General features: G+C 37.7%; 2 protein-coding genes across 2 annotated transcripts; one reads left to right on the top strand and one right to left on the bottom strand.

Moving 5' to 3' along the window:
• Positions 1-7,360: 7,360 nt before the first annotated feature.
• On the top strand, positions 7,361-15,414 carry LOC132314577 (ABC transporter B family member 19-like). Its single transcript, XM_059813422.1, has 11 exons — positions 7,361-7,639; positions 7,742-7,796; positions 8,606-8,781; positions 10,138-10,338; positions 10,448-10,707; positions 10,810-11,123; positions 11,319-11,581; positions 12,670-12,687; positions 12,798-13,141; positions 13,235-13,668; positions 13,791-15,414. Exons 1-11 carry the CDS (start codon positions 7,361-7,363, stop codon positions 15,251-15,253), a joined length of 3,807 nt encoding a protein of 1,268 aa, XP_059669405.1. The 3' UTR covers positions 15,254-15,414.
• A 2,055-nt stretch (positions 15,415-17,469) lies between these two features.
• On the bottom strand, positions 17,470-23,054 carry LOC132312841 (autophagy-related protein 13a-like). Its single transcript, XM_059811372.1, has 3 exons — positions 21,016-23,054; positions 20,728-20,906; positions 17,470-18,202 (listed from the first exon to the last, which is right to left on the bottom strand). The coding sequence occupies exons 1-3, from the start codon at positions 22,381-22,383 to the stop codon at positions 17,890-17,892; spliced, it is 1,860 nt and encodes a 619-aa protein (XP_059667355.1). The 5' UTR covers positions 22,384-23,054; the 3' UTR covers positions 17,470-17,889.

Below are 23,054 nucleotides of genomic sequence, written 5' to 3'. Positions count from 1 at the left end.
TGACATTCTCCCCCACCCATTTCCGTGACGCCCTCGTCACGGTTTCTTCAGCTGACCCAGCCTCTCGCAGGTCATCAGCACTTGCGCATATGTCCTTGGCCCAAACGTACGAGCGCCCTTCGGGAGATGTGAAGTCCTCACGAGCTCCATCGTGTTGACTGCCACCTCTGGACTCTCCTTCCTGCCCACGAGCGGCACCATACATGCGGCCTTGCCTTCCTCGCCTCCAAGTATCATCAACGCACCAAGGCATGGTAGTGGCGCGGCGTTGTTCCTGTCCATGAACTCCAGCCCCAGCACCATGTCGTGGTCGTCCATCTCTGCAACTTGGAAGTCAGCCTTGCCATTCCATCCTTGCATGCATAGCTCCACCTCCTTGCACACTCTACTCACGCGTGCCTCCTCGGAGTTGACGGCCTTGATCCAGCCCTCCGTCTTGCGCATCTCCAAGCCAAGTCGTTGCGCCTCCTCCGGGGTAATGAAGTTGTGTGTAGCACCCGTGTCTACCAACGCTTGCACGGCTTTGCCACCAACCTGCGCATCCACATAGCGCACCCCAGCTACCTTCTTTGCCTTGCCCTTCTTCTTGGTGTCATGCGCCATGCTACTCAGCATCTGCATAGCCCCCATGCACCTATCTTCATCGCTGCCCGCATCGTCCACCCTGCCCTTGCCCTTATCCTTCACAAGGGCGCTCATGGTCTTCTTGTTGGGGCAGTGTCGCAATATGTGCGGCCCTTCGCACAAGTAGCACTTTGGCTCCCACTTGCCCTTATCGCGGCGCTCCCCTTTGCCACTAGCCTTAGACCTCTCTCCATGGTCCTTGCCTTTATCATGGCGTGGGCGTCTCTCCTCATCGCTGTGCTCATCATCACTAGACTTGGGCGAGCCCCGTTTCTTGAAGCGCCGGTCTCCCCCACCTTTGCCGTGGTCCCTCCTGGGAGACGTGGCCCTCTTGTCATCGCGCCTAAAGTCTTCGAGGCGCTCCGCTATAGCCATTGCGGATGCCAAGTCTCTAGGCTCCCTCCTCCTTAGCTCCGTGGCCACCCAAGACTGCAGCCCATCAATGAACAAGCACACACGTTGCCGCTCCGGCATCTCTGGGATCTCCAGCATCAAGTTGGAGTACTCCTTCACATACTCCCTTATGCTGCCCTTCTGCTTCAGGCGCCTTAGGTTGATCATGGCGAGGTCCTCAACGCACTCAGGGTAGAACTGCCTCTTGAGCTGCCTCTTGAACTCCTCCCATGTATCAACTGCTCTTGCGCCCCTACCGGTGAAGCGCTGCCTCCACCATAGAGCGGCAATGTCTGTGAGGTACATAGTGCCTGTCTGCACCTTCTCCTCATCATCCTCGATCTCCATGCACTCGAAGTACCGCTCCATGTGCCAGAAGAAGTTGTCAATCTGGCGCGCATTCCTTGCCCCATCGTACTCCTTGGGCTCCGGCGCCTTCTTCTTCCTTGGCTTCACCACGACCTCGCGCGCCTGGGAGAATTCCTTCTTGCACTCGGCAATCTCCACGCGCAAGTCGTCTACCAGATCATGCAAGTCCCTTTCCTTCTCTTGTGCCTTGTTGGCGATGCCATCAATCAGCTCGTAGAGCTCCGCCATCCTTCTCTCGAGCCTATTAAACTTAGTCTCCGTGTAGACCAAGTGTGTGGCAAGCTTCTCCTCCAAGCTCTGCTCTAAGATGTGGACTTGGTGGTCTCCTCTGCTAGCCATGTCTACTCCAACAAAGCTCCCTTGACGAACCTGCTCTGATACCAACTGTCACGGGCTTAGAGTTTCAGTACCACTCTAGCTGCTCCCGTGCGGCACCAAGACGTTGCTTTCACTCTCGCAAGTACTTGGTCAGCCTAACTCCCGTGCACACCTTAGCCAACACACTCCCCTCGTGCGCTTACTAGTGTTGTAGTTGCCCTCGCCCTCTCCTCACTTGGCTTGCACACTCACACACACTAAGGCACTTAAGTTGGCAAGGAAAGAACACTTCTATTACTTCAAAGAATGCTTTGTACAAGGCTAGCACTCAAGCTCTCTACAAGGCTCTCAAGACTTACTCTAGGACTTGTTCCCTACAAAATGAAGTCCTACCTCTATTTATAGGCATCCCCATCCCTAATGGACGGCAAGGATGCATTCTAACCAATGATGGAGATTGATTATCTAGAATCTTCTCCCACCTTCTTCACACTTCCATACTTATCTACTAGTATCTACAACATTCTAGAATTCTCCATACTACTCCACACAACTCTAGAGAACTCTAGAACCTTCCACACACTTCTACACATTTCTACACATATCTAGAATCTTCCACATAACTCTAGACTATTCCGGAAGACTCTAGAAACTCCACTTGCCATGCAGTTGCCATGCAGCGTCCTCCTCAGCGTCTGCGTGTCGCCTACATGGCACAACCTCCATAGGCGGGGCGTGACATTTAGGTGACTAAGGCAGTTGTTTTTGACAAATAAATAAATAAATAAAAGAGTAGCATATCTAAATTGAATACACGCAAGGCAATGCCTCTGATAGATGTCACACCATTCCATGTCCACATATTTATTAGGACTAGACCCACTTCTGCAAATTTGAGTACTATTGTTTCCCTGACAAATCAAATATTTAATATGTTTTGAGACAGAGGTGGTAATGAGAAATTATTATACAGTGTGCCATTATATAATTTTGATCAATTAGATTTGGGACAAAAATAAAATTAACATATTTATTTGTGTTAAGATCATTCATCCTGAACGAAATTTTTTAGAGATAATAGGAGCTTAAAATTTACACCTAATATAGCTCACTAAAATTACATAGAAACCATGCCTCTAGATGTGTGAGAGAAGCTTGGCCCCCGATCTAATTTATTTCAGATAATCAGGAAATAAAATAGAAAGTATGTTCTCTATCATATAATCTATGAAACACATTTTTTTAAAAATAAAATAAAATAAGAGTGATGTATCTAAATTGAATATACAGAGCTTTAGGTGACTAAGGCAGTTGTTTTTGACAAATAAATAAATAAATAAAAGAGTAGCATATCTAAATTGAATACACGCAAGGCAATGCCTCTGATAGATGTCACACCATTCCATGTCCACATATTTATTGGGACTAGACCCACTTCTGCAAATTTGAGTACTATTGTTTCCCTGACAAATCAAATATTTAATATGTTTTGAGACGGAGGTGGTAATGAGAAATTATTATAAATTAACATATTTATTTGTGTTAAGATCATTCATCCTGAACGAAATTTTTTAGAGATAATAGGAGCTTAAAATTTACACCTAATATAGCTCACTAAAATTAGATAAAAACCATGCCTCTAGATGTGTGAGAGAAGCTTGGCCCCCGATCTAATTTATTTCAGATAATCAGGAAATAAAATAGAAAGTATGTTCTCTATCATATAATCTCTGAAACACATTTTTTTAAAAATAAAATAAAATAAGAGTGATGTATCTAAATTGAATATACAGAGCTTTAGGTGACTAAGGCAGTTGTTTTTGACAAATAAATAAAAGAGTAGCATATCTAAATTGAATACACGCAAGGCAATGCCTCTGATAGATGTCACACCATTCCATGTCCACATATTTATTGGGACTAGACCCACTTCTGCAAATTTGAGTACTATTGTTTCCCTGACAAATCAAATATTTAATATGTTTTGAGACAGATGTGGTAATGAGAAATTATTATATAGTGTGCCATTATATAATTTCGATCAATTAGATTTGGGACAAAAATAAAATTAACATATTTATTTGTGTTAAGATCATTCATCCTGAACGAAATTTTTTAGAGATAATACGAGCTTAAAATTTACACCTAATATAGCTCACTAAAATTAGATAGAAACCATATCTCTAGATGCGTGAGAGAAGCTTGGCCCCCGGTCTAATTTATTTCAGATAATCAGGAAATAAAATAGAAAGTATGTTCTCTATCATATAATCTATGAAACACATTTTTTTAAAAATAAAATAAAATAAGAGTGATGTATCTAAATTGAATATATAGAGCTTTAGGTGACTAAGGCAGTTGTTTTTGACAAATAAATAAATAAATAAAAGAGTAGCATATCTAAATTGAATACACGCAAGGCAATGCCTCTGATAGATGTCACACCATTCCATGTCCACATATTTATTAGGACTAGACCCACTTCTGCAAATTTGAGTACTATTGTTTCCCTGACAAATCAAATATTTAATATGTTTTGAGACAGAGGTGGTAATGAGAAATTATTATACAGTGTGCCATTATATAATTTTGATCAATTAGATTTGGGACAAAAATAAAATTAACATATTTATTTGTGTTAAGATCATTCATCCTGAACGAAATTTTTTAGAGATAATAGGAGCTTAAAATTTACACCTAATATAGCTCACTAAAATTACATAGAAACCATGCCTCTAGATGTGTGAGAGAAGCTTGGCCCCCGATCTAATTTATTTCAGATAATCAGGAAATAAAATAGAAAGTATGTTCTCTATCATATAATCTATGAAACACATTTTTTTAAAAATAAAATAAAATAAGAGTGATGTATCTAAATTGAATATACAGAGCTTTAGGTGACTAAGGCAGTTGTTTTTGACAAATAAATAAATGAATAAAAGAGTAGCATATCTAAATTGAATACACGCAAGGCAATGCCTCTGATAGATGTCACACCATTCCATGTCCACATATTTATTGGGACTAGACCCACTTCTGCAAATTTGAGTACTATTGTTTCCCTGACAAATCAAATATTTAATATGTTTTGAGACGGAGGTGGTAATGAGAAATTATTATAAATTAACATATTTATTTGTGTTAAGATCATTCATCCTGAACGAAATTTTTTAGAGATAATAGGAGCTTAAAATTTACACCTAATATAGTTCACTAAAATTAGATAAAAACCATGCCTCTAGATGTGTGAGAGAAGCTTGGCCCCCGATCTAATTTATTTCAGATAATCAGGAAATAAAATAGAAAGTATGTTCTCTATCATATAATCTCTGAAACACATTTTTTTAAAAATAAAATAAAATAAGAGTGATGTATCTAAATTGAATATACAGAGCTTTAGGTGACTAAGGCAGTTGTTTTTGACAAATAAATAAATAAATAAAAGAGTAGCATATCTAAATTGAATACACGCAAGGCAATGCCTCTGATAGATGTCACACCATTCCATGTCCACATATTTATTGGGACTAGACCCACTTCTGCAAATTTGAGTACTATTGTTTCCCTGACAAATCAAATATTTAATATGTTTTGAGACAGATGTGGTAATGAGAAATTATTATATAGTGTGCCATTATATAATTTCGATCAATTAGATTTGGGACAAAAATAAAATTAACATATTTATTTGTGTTAAGATCATTCATCCTGAACGAATTTTTTTAGAGATAATAGGAGCTTAAAATTTACACCTAATATAGCTCACTAAAATTAGATAGAAACCATACCTCTAGATGTGTGAGAGAAGCTTGGCCCCCGATCTAATTTATTTCAGATAATCAGGAAATAAAATAGAAAGTATGTTCTCTATCATATAATCTATGAAACACATTTTTTTAAAAATAAAATAAAATAAGAGTGATGTATCTAAATTGAATATACAGAGCTTTAGGTGACTAAGGCAGTTGTTTTTGACAAATAAATAAATAAATAAAAGAGTAGCATATCTAAATTGAATACACGCAAGGCACAAGAGCCTTAGGCTACTAAGGCAGTTGGTCATAAAATTTTTATTTTCTACCCTAACCAGCTTCCTTTTTTTTTTATTTTTAATGGCAAGAGTGTTAGGATTTAGTTGTTAGAAGGGAGGGGGAAGGTGCAAGGCTCAAATACGAACTCCAAGACGTGAGAAGTAACACAATCACTTGTGCAACACGCACTTGTATCATTACACCAGTTATATTAATTACTATTGAGTATTGAAGATGCAAGAAATGGCTCTTTGTATTATGAAAGTATTTTTTCACACTTCAAAGAGTCAATCTGCTTCTCATTCTCTTACATTTTACCCTATTCCTATATTTTGGCCCCCGTGGTTTGAGCCTATTTTAATTGGGTTCGGAATGGTAGTCCAACAGGCCCAAACATCTCTCGACTTCGTTGATCCGTACCATTATTCCCTTTTTAAAATTCTAAGTTGGGAATAGAAAATGGGCCTAATCCTCCTCTTGGGCTGTCCCATTTTAGCATCAGATCCAATATGGACATGGCCAGATTTGGTAATCTTTCTGGACACTCTCTCGAGATGGTGGGCTGGGCTGCATCCAGCCCAGTGAGATTTTCTGCCCCTTCAAAAGTGTATATATATCTATTTGACTGGTTATATTATTTATTGAAAAAAAAAAAAAAAAAAACTTTAGCAAAACTTAACACAAGAATCTAATTAGTAACTTTTGCATCACAAAAAGCAAGAAAAATGATTTTTAAGTAAATATAATTAATTGCTATTTAATGTCAATATATTACATATTAACAGGCTAATTTTTTTTTTTTTTTTGCATAAGGCCTCAAATTATATCGCCCATGAATACACGTATCCAATACTTTTTCATATAATGAACCAAGTATGCTTCTATAAGGGTAATGTATCTGTAACGTGTTAGATTAGTACACATATCCGATACTTTTCATATACTTCAACCATATATTCAATATTTTCATATTATACCATGATATACATATCGTGATTAATTTAGACAATTTATTCATGTAATATAACTCTCAATCCTACTTTTGTTTCTAATAATATTTTATAAAGAAATATGAACAACAATATATATACATATATATATTGTCATGTTCTTATTGTAATCGTGTCTTATTTTTCAATCATCCTCTATAACTCGTGTGCCGGATAATCCTAAAAAGGTCCCATGAAGGCTGCATCCGAGGAAGGAGTCAAATCACTTTGATTCCACCATTTCATAAACACTGCTGTAAAACTTTGTCAGATTGTATACTGTATATTCTAAGGAATATCCTAATGGAAGTGGCAAAAGGAATATGCAAATATAATTAGATGATCAAGAAACGTTTGCAATTTATAGTTCTTAACTAGAACAACTGAACTAATAATGTCTATCCTTTGTTCTTTCTACATGTCTTTTTAGTGATTGACGGCTAGCACAGACACAAGCGATTCAACCAAAGATAAATCAAACACTTACGCCATACCTGCCTCTTTCTCCTTTTCAGTGTCATGGCATATCCTACATATATTCCTTTGTTGGACATTGTTTTCATAAATATATATATATGTGTATACATGCGTACGTCCAACTAACTAAGGGTTGTATAAACACGTAGGCGTGTGCAAATGGCTCCGAAACAGTCAGAAACCATGCAGATCAAAGATGAGATGAGAGGTGAAACAGAAGACATGAAGAAGGAAGCAGTACTTACCCAAACTTTGCCGTTTAGTAAGCTTTTGAGCTACGCAGATGCATTGGACTGGACTTTGATGGCTCTGGGGACGCTGGGGTCTATCGTCCACGGCTTGGCACAACCCATTGGTTATCTACTGCTTGGCAAAGCCCTCAATGCATTTGGTGCCAACATCAATGACACTGATGCCATGGTTGCAGCTCTCTACAAGGTACACCTCCGGTCTCCGACTCTCTGTACAAAATCAACGAGTGTGAGTGTTGTTATATTGATGCAACACTTGGTAATTAATGAGATTGTTTTTGCTCTTCAGGTTGTTCCATATGTATGGTACATGGCCATTGCCACATTTCCTGCTGGAGTACTAGGTTGCTTTATTATTCGTCTGCATATTTGCAAATGGATGTTCTAAATTTTTTTTTGAACTTTTAGACCAAAAGAATTAATCTCAATAATCTAGTCCTGTTACACGGACTGTAGGGATTCTCAAATAAATGAATAAAAATATAGTAGTTAGTAATTATAAAAATAATAAAAAAAAAGTATTATACTGACAATAGTTAGTAATTCTAATAGTAGTTACTAGTTGCAAGTTAGGAACAATAATCTCACTAAACTAAATAGTAATATATTTCCATAAAATAAATACTAGTATGTAATTACAATTGATATTATTTTTAAAAGAAATGTAAGTTGTTAGATAATAGGATCATTAACATCTACCATCAAAACTAAAAGGGTTGGTCCAATGTACGAGACTCTCATCAGTCTTGTCTCCACATGGAGAGACAGTTTTCGATTTCGAACTTGTGACCTAGGTCACAATGGAGCAATCTTACCGTTGCGCCAAGCCCACCCTCTCAAACAGAGTGGTTTTAGTAGATTATTAACTCATTTATTTATGGAGAGTTGGACTATTTATTATATTCAAATATATTTAGATACCCAACTTACCAGCTCAATCTACCATCCAACTGTATGTAGCTTATGCACTAGCACCAGAAGCAAAAACAGAATGAAAACATGGTGCTAGTGTCTAGTGACATATAGCAAAGATTATAGTATAACATGGAAAATTTAATACATCTGCACAAAGTAAAAAAGTTTCTCATAATATTTTGGTTGCAAAAAAGTAAAGGTGCTCATTCATGACTCATCCTCGCTTTCAAACATGCAGAGATTGGATGCTGGATGTATGCAAGTGAAAGGCAAGTAGCACGTTTAAGATTAGCATTCCTAAAAGCAGTGCTAAGACAAGAGATCGGGGCTTTCGATACGGACTTGACAAGCGGGAAAATCATCAGTGGCATAAGCACACACATGAACATCATACAAGATGCGATCGGAGAGAAGGTGCGAGGTTTCTACTTGTAACTTTATCACTGTATAGTTTTCAGTTAGTTATGATTGTATAAGAGGTTCTATTAGTAGGACAACAAAACTAGCTGTTTAAAAGCAACTATAATGTTCATTTGTCTATTAAAAATTCATCTCTCCTAACTTTCCAATGCTAAGAGCCACCTTTACAACATAGCATGATAATTATCAAAATTTCTCACCAGTGGCCTAGTGGTATCAGGCTCTAATTTCCCAGAGGGAGGTCAAGGGTTTAAGCCTCCATGGAGACGTGTGTGTGAGTATCAACTATGAAAAGAAAAATTATCAAAATTTCTCATTATTCGGGAATTTCATAGGAAAAAGTGTATATTTTATCTTCGTTGCTTAGGGTATTGATTCTATTCATGAAGCTGCAAAGGGAATACATATTACCAAACTTATAACTTTTGAGTTTTGACAAATGTCCCAATGGAGTGAAGAATCTATAAACAAGATAATACCATTTCAACCTCCAACAACTGGCAAATAATTTATCAAATCTATCGATTATTGAAAGGAAACAATATACCCTTTCTTATATATATACAAGTAATCAATAGAAATGTTTACAAATTCCATATCATGATATGTATCGATTATTGAAAGGAAACAATATACCCTTTCTTATATATATACAAGTAATCAATAGAAATGTTTACAAATTCCATATCATGATATGTATTATCGCAGGTTATGTTGGCATGAACCACACAAACAACGCTGACTATAGATTGTTTAGGAAATTACACGGCATACCTGGCATAGATAACCAAAATTGGTCCAAGGCTGCATAAACATTGCTCCAATTTTTGATGCTTGAAGTCCACTTGGCCAGAATTATAGTACATGCAAAAACTACAACAAACTCTGAGTGGAGATCGAATGACAATATCCAAATCGTATGTAACGAATCAAATTAGGCAGAAAACAAGTGAAAAAAAATATATAATTTTATATCAGGTTCCCTACAATACCAATTCATTTTTTTAAACTACTCTTGGACATACTCCCACATGTATCATATGTACACATATATATTTATAGATATGTAATTTGCACACGCATATGGTATGCACACTTATAGTGAACACCAAGTAGGTATTACTTTCAACTATGGAGAGCCCCATTTCTTTGCTTGGTCCAACATCAAAGAGCTTAAGTTCAAGCATCAATGACAAAGTCAATGTAACTTGCTTGAAAATCTGTATTTGGAACATAAATATTCAAAACATTGACACTTTCAAATTAAAGTAGAGGTAGCTTTAATTATATGGTATGTTTTCAGTTTTCGCACTCACTATGATATATTCTAATGGACTTGCTCATTGACAGTTGGGCCATTTTCTGTCAAACTTGGCAACCTTCTTTTCTGGAGTCTTGATAGCTTTCATATGTAGTTGGGAAGTGTCACTGCTTGCATTGGTGGTTGTTCCTATTATTCTTGTAATTGGAGCTACTTATACAAAGAAAATGAACACAATTTCAGCTGCTAAGATCATTTACCTGTCAAAAGCTACATCAATGGTAGAACAGGTAACAAGTTAGCAATACTACAGACACATATCACACCTTGAACTTGTAGGTCTAATCTATGAACAGTTATTCAAGTTTTGATACTATGGTCTCTGAATTTTGTATACAGACAGTGTCTCAAATAAAGACAGTTTTTGCGTTTGCCGGAGAGGGTTCTGCAACTAAGTCTTTCTCAGAGTGCATGGAGAGACAATTAGCGATAAGCAAAGGAGAAGCATTGATAAAGGGCGTTGGAACGGGTATGTTCCAGACCGTGACCTTCTGTTCTTGGGCTCTAATAGTATGGATTGGAGCTATTGTTGTCAAAGCCAAGAGATCAAGTGGAGGAGATGTCATAGCTGCAGTGATGAGCATTCTCTTTGGAGCTATGTAAGGGAAACAAAAAAAAAAAAAAATTCTCAACAAACTCTTTCTAACCAAAGTGAAGCAAAATTCATTCAGACATTAAAATGAGCTTCTTTTTTTCCCCAGATCACTCACTCATGCTGCACCAGACATGCAAATCTTCAATCAGGCAAAGGCTGCAGGAAAGGAAGTTTTTCAAGTGATCAAAAGAAATCCCATAATAAGTTACGACTCGAAAGGGAAAACTTTTGAGGTGATTCAGGGTGACATTGACATTCGTGATGTATACTTCGCTTACCCATCCCGGCAGGAGAACTTGATCCTTCAAGGGTTTTCATTGTCGATCCCAGCAGGAAAGGTAGTGGCTTTAGTGGGTAGTAGTGGGTGTGGGAAGAGCACTGTTATCTCCCTAGTGGCAAGATTTTATGATCCCTCAAAAGGTTCACAGTCCATCCCTAGCTGTCTAAAGATTTTTAGCATATTATGCAAATGAATCACATTCATATATGCCTGTACATTCCTGACACATTAAGCACATAAGCATACATTTGCACAAATGTCATATATGAACATGGATGCATGCATGCACATACAAATATTTGTCTAAAACAGGTACATGGAAATGAGTATTTCAGGAATTCTGCAAAAGACTAACGAAGTGTTCAACCTGTCAGGTGAGATTCTCATCGACGGCCACAATATTAAGGATCTTGATTTGAAATTCCTCAGGAAAAATATAGGAGCAGTTTCTCAGGAACCATCACTTTTTGCTGGCACCATCAAGGATAACATGAAGGTAGGAAACATATGTGCAGATGATCAAGAGATCCATGATGCAGTACTCAAGGCAAATGCACACGATTTCATATCCCAACTTCCAAATCAGTACTTAACAGAGGTAAGATACTTATTTCCTCAGTCACCCACCTCCCCACTCGCAAAGAACTACAGCATCACCCAACCACTAGTTAGAATCTTGCCCATTGGGTTCGGTTATTATTTGTAAGAACAAACGCTAGATAGCACCAACATTAGAAGTCCATCAACAGAATCAAGACCAACTTTCACCTGCAAAACATAAATTAGAAGATAAGCAGTGGAGGAGAAAAACAAAACTAAAACTAGAAAAACCTAGAATTCTTGAAGAAAGAGAACAATTTACAATTTGGAGCAAAATGTTTGAGGCTTTGGGATTAAAATTTTATCTTTCCATTGTTAATCTAGACAAGGAAGTTGCTTCCTACAGGTTATTTCCTTTTTTCAAATGTTCACTTCCATTAAACTAGCAAACTGTAACTCATACACTACCACCAATCCGTTTAACTTCAAACTGTAACTCATACACTACCACCAATCCATATAACTTACATTGATAAAATAACTAAATGAAAACAAATGTGCTTTATAAATTATTTGATTTAAATCTCAAACCGACATTAGTTTCAGATTTGTATCTTCTCCTGATCTATCTTTTCTTTTTAAAATTTTATGTGAAGTTGGAAATCCCAATAACAACAGATTTTTAGGAAGTTTCCTGAAAAAATTGTGGCTTGAATACCAGGAGAGAGGTTAAATTGCAAGCAGAGGAAAGGAACAGAATATAGAAAAAGAAGAAAAAAAAAAATTTGAGAAGTGAAGAGAAATTTACTTATGTAGACCATGGCTGAAGTCCACCATATTTGGGGTATCACTTTCCCAGCCAGCTAACCATGCAGACATGAATTAAACAAACAAAAAAATAGAAAGGATTCTTCAACCTTTACTGGGATTCTTCAACCTTTACTGTCAACTGTAACTAAGAATAGTGCTCAGTAACTTCAGTTAAAGCAACTTATCCCGATGATGCATCCATAGAAAATACATTTGAAATTAGTCATACAAAAAAGTAAAGATGCGCCAAAGACAGAAAGAATAAAAAAGAAAAAAGAAAGTAGCACAAATAGTCAAAACTTACTCCAATGGAACGATATGCTTTGTTTGATTCAGATCACCAATGCTGTGACTGTGAGCATAATATTTGGAGTACAATCTGATAAGTATATACCGTAGCAGCATATTTTTCCAATTGAAAATTATTATTTTTGAATGAGCTATCTTGTTGTAATGGATTCCAGGTAGGAGAAAGGGGCGTCCAACTATCAGGTGGACAGAAACAGAGAATTGCAATAGCAAGAGCCATTCTAAAGAACCCTCCGATACTTTTGCTTGATGAGGCCACCAGTGCACTTGATTCAGACTCAGAGAAGCTAGTTCAAAATGCCCTAGAGACAGCAATGCAAGATAGGACAGTCATCTTAATTGCACACCGGATGTCAACTGTTATTAATGCAGATGTGATTGCAGTTGTAGAGAATGGACAAGTTACAGATACAGGAAGACATCGTGACTTGTTAAATACCAGTAAATTCTACAACAACTTATTTAGCATGCAGAATATTGACCAAGTAGATCATTCCAGGTTTGTTGCAAACTAAAACTTTGCCTTAATCACACATGGTATCAGTAAAAGGAAAACAAAATGTTTTGACTAATTTAAGTGAACAAAAACTAGGGTTGCAGATACTACTGAAGATCCTGAATGCCAACAACAGGTCTCACCTCAATGCCTAGAGAAACCTGAAGAACCATCAAATCTCAACAGAGATCTCACAGATCTTCCCAAACAAGAGGAGAAGAGCGAGAGAAGAAAAAAAAATATATTCTTCAGAATCTGGTTTGGCTTGAAGAAAAGTGAGCTTGTAAAGACTGCTGCTGGATCTTTTGCAGCAGCCTTTTCTGGTATCTCGAAGCCTTTTTTTGGATTCTTCATCATAACAATAGGAGTAACATATTACCAGGATGATTCGCAGACGAAAGTTGGACACTATTCAATAATCTTTTCCTCAATAGGACTGCTTTCACTGTTCAGCCACACCTTGCAGCATTATTTCTTTGGAGTGGTTGGAGAGAAGGCCATGAATAACCTTAGACAAGCACTGTATTCAGGTATCCTACTCATTCTGATTCCTGCATCATCTACTCAATCAAAAACTTTTCTGACTCATGCATCAACTCTCATCAGAACTACAAAAGTTCACATCAACACTCATGACACTAATATCTTGCAGCTGTACTGCGTAATGAATTAGCTTGGTTTGAGAAACCTGAGAACAGTGTCGGTTCACTTACCTCAAGGATCGTCAACGACACCTCCATGGTCAAAACCATAATTGCTGATCGTATGTCCGTTATTGTCCAATGCATATCCTCCATACTGATTGCAACAATCGTTAGCATATATGTAAACTGGAGAATGGGTCTCGTAGCATGGGCTGTGATGCCTTGCCACTTCATTGGTGGCCTGATTCAAGCCAAATCTGCCAAAGGATTTGCAGGTGACAGTGCTGCTGCACATTCAGAACTTATCGCCCTTGCTTCTGAATCCACAACCAACATAAAAACCATTGCCTCCTTTTGTCATGAAGAGCAAATACTTGAGAAAGCTGCATTGTCTCTGGAAAAGCCAATGAGGCAGAGCAGGACAAAGAGTGTCAAGTATGGGATTATTCAAGGTGTATCCCTTTGCTTATGGAACATTGCACATGCCGTTGCTTTGTGGTATACAACAGTTCTGGTTGATAAAGGTCAAGCCAGCTTTAAGGATGGAATAAGGTCATATCAGATTTTCTCCCTTACAGTACCCTCAATAACAGAGTTATGGACACTGATTCCCACTGTCCTCTCTGCCATCAGTGTACTAACTCCTACATTCGAAACCCTTGACCGACAAACAGCTATTGAGCCAGATGAACCAGAGAATTCAAATCCAGAGAGGATCAAAGGGGGCATCAAATTTGAAAATGTCCATTTTAATTACCCATTAAGACCAGAAGTGACTATTCTAGACAACTTTAGTTTGACAATTGAAGCTGGATCAAAGGTTGCACTTGTTGGGCCAAGTGGAGCTGGAAAGTCCTCAGTTCTGGCTCTTTTGCTTAGATTCTATGATCCTAGAGAAGGAAATGTATTGATCGACAACAAGGATATAAGAAAATACAACCTTAGGAAATTAAGGATGCAAATAGGATTTGTGCAACAAGAGCCACTTCTTTTTAGTTGCTCAATTAGAAAGAACATCTGCTATGGGAATGACAATGCTTCTGAAGCTGAAATTGTGGAGGTGTCCAGGGAAGCAAACATACTCGAGTTCATAAGCAATTTGCCAAATGGATATGATACAGTGGTTGGGGAAAAGGGATGCCAACTTTCCGGAGGACAAAAGCAGAGAATAGCCATAGCTAGGACTCTACTAAAGAGGCCCGCAATTATACTCTTAGATGAAGCAACAAGTGCCCTTGATGCAGAGTCTGAAAGAGCCATAACGAGTTCTCTGGAATCAATAACGTCGATTGACTGTGGTGTCACGCGGATAACTGTTGCACACAGGCTTTCCACTGTTATAAGCTCGGATACTATTGTTGTCATGGATAAAGGAAAGATCGTGGAAACTGGAACTCACTCAACCCTCATAGCGGCATCTGAGGGAGTTTATTCAAGATTTTACCGGCTCCAGAGCTTCAGCCAAAAATAATACATCTAAAAGCCCCCACCACACGCATCCACTTATACCAGTTCATTTTGTCAAATGACTGAGTTCAGATTCATGCACACAATGCTTTTATCAGTTATCTTTTTATAATAAAAAAAGTAGACAAGTGTTACAGTCCCACCAGAGAAACTTTGAGTCATTGATTGCCATGAAATACCCATAGTTCCTCTTTTGTAGAGCATTGCTGTTGTAGCATGCTGTAGCGTTTTTCAATGCACTTAAATTCATTTTCAACACATTTATTCTACGTTTTAACATATCTTTAACCCACGGAATGTTGTGTTGAAACGCAAAGTAACTGTGTTGAAAATGGATATTACTTCGTGTTTCAGTTGCTTAGTATTTCAGCACATTATTTCGTTTTTCAACCAAGTTGAAATGTAGAATAAATGTGTTGAAAATAGATTTAAGTGTTTTGAAAAACGATCCAGCAAGGGGCTTCTACAGCAGAGGATCCGAAGACTCGGCACCCATATCTATGAACAAATTATTATTCAGCTACCTTTAATTGTATGTTGGTTCTTGATTCTAGGCATCATAAGTATTGATTTATGGGCAATCTTACAAACATGTAGATACGTATAACAAGACTAAAATAACATACTGTATCCACACGCACACGCATATGCATAAACAGAGAGAATAGCACAATGAGCAGTCGATTTGACGGGGCAAAGTGCAATTTTTTGCGCCAATTCGATGTCCCTTGCGCCTTCCTCATGCCAAAGTGATCGTTTGCCTACAGTTTCAACAGCAGAGATATATAGCAGAAACCCTATATATATATATATGTCTGTGTATACAATGCATAGCATATACCTTTCTTGTTCGAGGGACGAAATTTTTAGATGAGAAAACTTCGGCATTTCAATAAAAACATCATAATTCGTCTTTATTATGATATTTCAATTTTCAAAAGCCAAGCTCCCTCTTTCTCGGTTGCAACCATTGTTAGCGATCAAAAGCATCTCTCTCTCACACACGCACACAATTGTAGAATTCCACAGAATAGGCGATCGGTCATGGAAAAATACAGCTATTTGGCGTGTCTGAGGAGGGAACTTTCATCGGAAAGGGCTATTTAAATTGTTTTCTAAAATACATTATGCTAAACATTCCGTGTCATTCATGATTCATGCCTTGATTTTTTATTTTTTTTTATTTTCCCGCCTTTTTGGGGGAGAGAGGGAAGGGATTTTTAGGTGAGTTTTATTACTGTATTAATTTATTGCAAGTTTCCATGATTTGAAGAATTTTTAATATTGCTAGCTATCGATCTAGTAATGTGACGACGAGGACCGATTAGAAAATTATTGAAGAAAAAAAAAAATATATATATATATATATAGAGAGAGAGAGAGACATAAAATACTTAAAAAATCAATAATTCAGTATGGGCAATTGTCACCACTGAATATCAAATAGGTCTCTGTGTGCAGTGAGGATGATATCAAACTTGACTTGAACATCTTATTGGTCGAGATCACGCAACTAATGCATTCGCCATTATTTGAAGTCAAATTCATTACCAATTATTCCTACAAAATTTCATATTCTCTAAGTTGGCTAATGTTTACTCTTGAAGTTTCATGATGGTTAAAGAGATCTCATGGCCAAAACAAAAGAACACCCTACCATGTCCAAAATTTATTGGGTAACAAACCTAAAGAATGAAAAACTTACACTTGCACTAGCTTGCTGCCTATAGTTTCGAGTCTGCTGACACATAAAAATGAGCATCATGCATGCATTTGACAATAAAATCATCAACTCCTCCTACAATCATCAACAACTCCTCAGGTAATGTTCATTCAAAGAAATTTCTCAATGCTTGTGCGTGCGTGCGTGTGGGTGGGTGGGGTATGTGTGGAGAATGATGTACATTCACAAACAATAGGTTTTTCAACAACCCTGATTCAACTTTACAAACAAGAAGACCAGAAAAATTGCAGGTCATCTGATTATCCGAGTGCCCGGTAGCTTGAATTTCCAGATCCTACCTCGGACCAAGGTCATGGAAAAAGTTAAGAACAAACTTTCTCCTCAAAAAAAAAATAAAAAAAAAAAGAAAAAAAGAAAAGGGCAAAGGAAAAAGAAGCATTGATCAATAACATATACAGTTTCAGAAATCCTGAGTGAGCTTGCTTTGTGTAGAAGTTCCACAATTAACCATGCCACTATAAAAGACACTTTTGCAATTAGTGAATTCAAGCCAAAGAGCATGTGCATGATTAAAAGAGAGAAGCATAACCAGTCTTTTAGTTACAATTGTATCATTTTATACATACTCAAACCTTTCATATATTCATGTATATGGAATCCTCCTGATGTTAAATAGAAAAACGGAGGAGAAGATACTGACTTTGAACTTTCTAAACATAACGGTCGTGAAAATCAGGTAATTGGTATAATTCTGCTAACTAATTAAGTAATCAAGCGTAAACGTCCTGTTAGTCCTTTGTTCAAAAAAATGCTGCTCTAAACACACTAAACCAAATGTTCATGTTCTGGCACAGTTTTTGTATCTAGAACCAATCAGCAAGAAACCCATCTTACGCTTCTTCCCCAAGTAGTTCATTGTTCTCGTAGTAAGATTACCCCCCACAAAAGCAGCAGACTTAAGCAGCCTCCTTGCTAACTGCCTGAATTCTATTCTTGGAGTGTAGCAGGTCTTTCATCTCTCTGTAACCCCTGAGCTCCTCAAGTGCATCAGATGTCTTTCGAGGCACAAAGAATCCAGACTCTGCACCAACTTCTCCCTCAAGTTCAATCTTGGAGGAATGAGATGAGTAACAACTTGAATCTTGACGTAGAGGAGGTGCAGTCCTTAGCATGTGTACTAGAGCACCAACAGCTGCATCTTGTGATTTTCGAGTCGTTGAGAATGGCTGTGAAGTAAACTCTGAAGCTATTTGCCCATCAAGATTCTGACTGTACCACAGAAAAGAAAAATTGCACTAAGCCGTCGAAAATTACAAAAGCATAAAAGATAATACTTGATATTTTAAAGAGAAAAGGAGGACAAACTCAGACAGGCACAAGACGTAAGCCTGAGCATGGCTAGAGCAGATAGGGTTAAAATAGTTGAATTAAGGAAAGAGAAACTTCCTATTTCAACCCAATCTAGTCAAAGGCGTCCTCAAGTTCAAATGAGCTTTGACCTCATATTACCACCAGTCAAAAGCTTCATTATCCTAAATTTTACATTAAAAGGAAAACGATAATATCAAGAAACACCGGTCTAACTTTGTCCTGGTGGCTTTGGGTCCCAACTCCCAAGCCCCAGGTCAAGGTTTTAAGACTGGTAGAGAGAAGAAAGAAAAATAATATCTAGAAACTATGATCTGGTCATCATTAAAGTTTAAGGCACAAAACAACGTGATTTGTTAAGCAAAAAACTTTAAGCTGTGTCATCAGCAAGTTTTATACTCTACCTCTTGTTGCCTGCACCTGGAAAGTGAATTGATGATTAATCCAAGAATCGTGTCATATTTTTTGCGACCCTGGCAGTAGCCATGAGACAAGGAAACTAACTACAAAGTGACAAATTGAGACGATAATTATACCCTGAAGTGCCACAATTCTATTTGAAATCCTTTATGCAAATAAGCATTACTAGGAAAGCTAAACTTAATTCCTAGGAAACAAAACGATGCATGATGGGTAACAAAGATATCACAAACTTGGTAATAATGGTTTTCCTCCTTTATACAGGTTCATATGCACAAATATGTTCAGCGGTCAGATTTGTCTAAATACCAGCTTTTTAATTTTGGGAATCCGCATTGTCACTCTCAGAAATATTTGACAGATCCAAAATATAGTTAGTTTACAAAGCACTATAAAACAATACACAGTTGCATGGTTAACAAACAAAATCAACAACTACACTTGTAAATATATTTGACAACATGCAATTAAACAACAGGCCATATTGATATCAGGATCACAGCCAACAAGATCTTATATGTAGTCCTGTGCAATTGTTGAGAAGATTAATACAGGCTAACAATAAAACAAGGAAGTCATAGTCCAATACCACTACCACTCTCATTTTTAAGTTTCAATTTAACTTGCATATATGTCCTCACCGTTACTGGAGCTTAGATATGTATGTTGCTAATTGTTGGTTCTACATGTAGGACATGTCAAACAAGTAATATAACTGTGCACATTATGAGAGCAAGATAGAGTGATTGGGCCAAGCAATGATTTCGGTTGGGGGAGGGAGGAGGGGAGGGGGGATGTTGACAGAAATATGCCAAATTTAATCAAAAAAATTCAGTGTGAAGTTAATGTTGCACTTGATTTCTTCCCCTTCCAAATTACTTTTTCCTACATCTTCACTATACATTTATTTTCCTCCCAGAAAACAATTATTGTACTTTCTCATGTTATTTAATATATACGCCTTTTGTGGAAAGCTATTTTAATATGAACTTAGTTACATATATTAGGTGCATGTATGTCTAGGTGTCAAACCTGCCTTAACCCAAAAACTTAGGATACAAGAACTTGTCTTGCAATGTTCCTAAAGGCTGGTATAAGTTTATAGATATGTCCTGAAACATTAAATACATTATATGTTATAGCATACTGTAATTATGATATTATTAGCGTGTCTGGTTTGGGACCGCGTATTGGACAAATATATCATTCCTTGCCATGTAGTGTCGACACGACACAGGTACCATGGCTGAAACAGGAAACCCATGTAATATAGGTGCAAAGCCTAAATACTCTTGAATTTATTTTATATTCTCTTTGTGAAAACCTTGATGTAATTCAGATGAAACCGTAAACAAAGTGTGAAGACCAAAGGTTGTAGCCCAGTAGTATCTCCTTTGTCCCTCAAAGTGAAAGATTGAGGGTTCAAGTCCCCGTAGAGGCAAAGTGAGTATATGACTTACTTGCCAAGACAAATAAAAAATAAAATAAACATGTGAAGCATGCTTAAGACAGCTTTACAGGTCAAACAGTTCTATGCAGATCTTCAACTCAAACATAGCCATAAAGATGCAGCTTTCCAAAATTGAATCACACATAGTGAATGGTTTCCCTCAACGCAAATGCATAATATTTTGTTTACATAATCCAGCATGAAATCGCTGTGAATTTGAGACTATATAATCTAGCATGAAATCGCTGACTAGAGAGCCAGCAATTTAAACCTCTTGAGCCAAGTCAAAAGGCAAATTAAAGTTCTACTCTAGAACAAATCTTTCATGTCAATGAAGTTACAAGTGTACAACCATTAAGCAAAAAACTACATGGTTAGATAGAGTTAGTGTAGTCGTCATCATTAGGGGAACGTTCACCTTTACTGGGACAGGTAAAGGCTATGCACCCGAATTTGAAAATTGCTGATGTGAAAATGGAGATAGTTTGGCTTTAATTAGGAAATAACAAAAGTCATACCTGAATTAGGACAGCACGACAGAGATAAAGGTAAGTACCTGACAGGGGAATCTGATGTATCAACATCATCAACAATAAAAGGACACGAGAAGTCACCGTCATCCAAATCATCCTGAAAAGGTAATCTAATAGAGCTTGAGAATCCAATACGTGGTGATCCACTTGAAGATAGCAAAGCTGAGAATCGCCCCGAATCATCTTTGCTATCTTTTAACATCTACAAACAAATATAAATGGACCTCAGCAGTAGCACAAAAGATACGGATTTTAAACACAAAAGTCAGTGTTGGGACAAACAGTTAGCTTAATCAGAAAACGAGGACTACCTTCTGGCCAGAATAATGATTTGCCATTCCAGAATTCAGCTCCCCAGATCTTTGGGACTCCGATTTCCTCAACAACCTGCTTCCAGATGGGGAATCCTGTGATGAAGGATCATGCTTTGTGCTTCTGGGAGATAGGGGTGGAAGCGAATGCCTATTTGGATCAGACAAATTTGGAGAAAGGTATCTAGGACTTCTGCCCATCATTGGATGTGGGATACTAACGGGGGCAGTCTCTGAACGCAGCCGAGATTGCATAGGATTATTACCGGAAAGGTATGTTGGGGGAGATGGGGAAGGAGATGGAGAGAATGGAGGAGAAAGCTGGTGGTCAATGGAACTAGTTGCCTTATGGTGAGTTGGCAATCTGTAATTTTGAATCCTATGACCATATATATCTGTAGGTGAAGATGGAAAATCATATGCCATAGTAGACATGCGATGCACAGGTGGAGATCCACCAAGGGGCTGATTCTTCATTAAAGGAGCTTCCAATTGGAAGCCGCTCGTCCAGCTATGTGGACGCTGAAATGGTGCTGAAGAAGGTGACCGTATCCCTCTTGATGGAATGGATGTTCCTTGGATAACTTTTCCAGACAGTGGGAAAGCCCTCAGAGGGTCAGTAGCAGGGCTACCAACATAATCCATAATGATCTGTGGTGGGAACGATGAAGAAGTCTCAAGGTTGAAATCGGACAGACTTGCACGATACATCACAGATATAGAAAGACGACCTTGTGGAGCATCTACAGGGGATAAACTGTATTGCTTCATCACTTCCTCCGCTGCCCTCGAGAATGGAGCACAAAATGAAGAGACCTTGTAATTTATATCAAAATCAAAAGCCTGACTTGATGAGCAAAGCTTCTGAAAGGGCCGATATGCTGGAAGAAGCCTCATCATTGAATAAAGGGCACGTAAAAGTATGATTGATTTCTTGTATGTTTTCTTGTAAGAAGCAGAAGGTTCGCCCATTTGAGGATACATTGTTCTAAGATGCTCATATTGAACAACCCACCTCTCTATAACCGTCTCAACACCCTTCCCCAATCCAAGACTACTACACGGATTGCACTCAGATAAAGAATTCGATCCTTCTCGAACAAGAATTATGTCAATTATCATTGGTTCTGTTAAATTTCTACGCCAGAAATTAAAATTATCTAAAGCAGCAGGACGGTCTCCTAGTACTAAACTGAACCATTTGTCACTCTTTTTCACTTGAGTACCCAATGACAGATCACTACTTTGATCACGCCTAATAGAAGGAACCCTAGAGTCCAAAATGATATGCAAGCTTTTCAGAAGAAATTGCGAAACTATTTGTTCAAACCGTCCAGATTCAGTGTGATGATTACTCTGCAAATCCATTCTTCTCTAAAAAAAACAACCCTTCAAACAATTTTCATAACATCCATTATATAAGACACTTCAATGTACAATTCCTATACTAGCACTATAACCAATTACAAGAACAAATTTCGTCAATCTTTCATAGAAATGTACTGCAGTTTCAGATTCATCCAAAGCTATACATACACAAAACGGATCATGTACTAAATAGATGTACCTGAAAGAAATCGAGGCATGAATTTAAAAATTCCTCCATAGAGTGCTATCCCTGATGATGAGCAGCCCTCCCCTAGATGTATCATCACATATAATCAAAACCTAATATACACACACACACACACACATATATATATATATATATATATATATTATCACAAAGATTCAAGGAACACTAAAGATGAAAGAACAGATCAAACTGATATATGCACATGAAGGAGAAGAATAACGATGACGAATTGAAGATGATTACAGACGATGAAATCTAATTAAAGATATCAATATAAGGAAAATCCATTCGGTTATAGAACTAATTTAACGATCTCATAGAATCGATGAGGTGATGAAATAGTGGGAAATGAGAGTCATGGATACCAAACAAAAAACAATAATGAGCAGAAAGTTTGCTAGTGAGAGAAAGATATAGATGAGAGAGTGAGAGAGAGGGACTTTGATGTAAATTGATTGTGTTG

This window comes from Cornus florida, unplaced genomic scaffold (genome assembly GCF_030987335.1).
Source record: "Cornus florida cultivar Cherokee Brave unplaced genomic scaffold, ASM3098733v1 CherokeeBrave_3.0.0_Hap2_Chr06, whole genome shotgun sequence".
Taxonomy (NCBI): domain Eukaryota; kingdom Viridiplantae; phylum Streptophyta; class Magnoliopsida; order Cornales; family Cornaceae; genus Cornus; species Cornus florida.
This window is presented reverse-complemented; position numbering and strand designations above follow the sequence as displayed.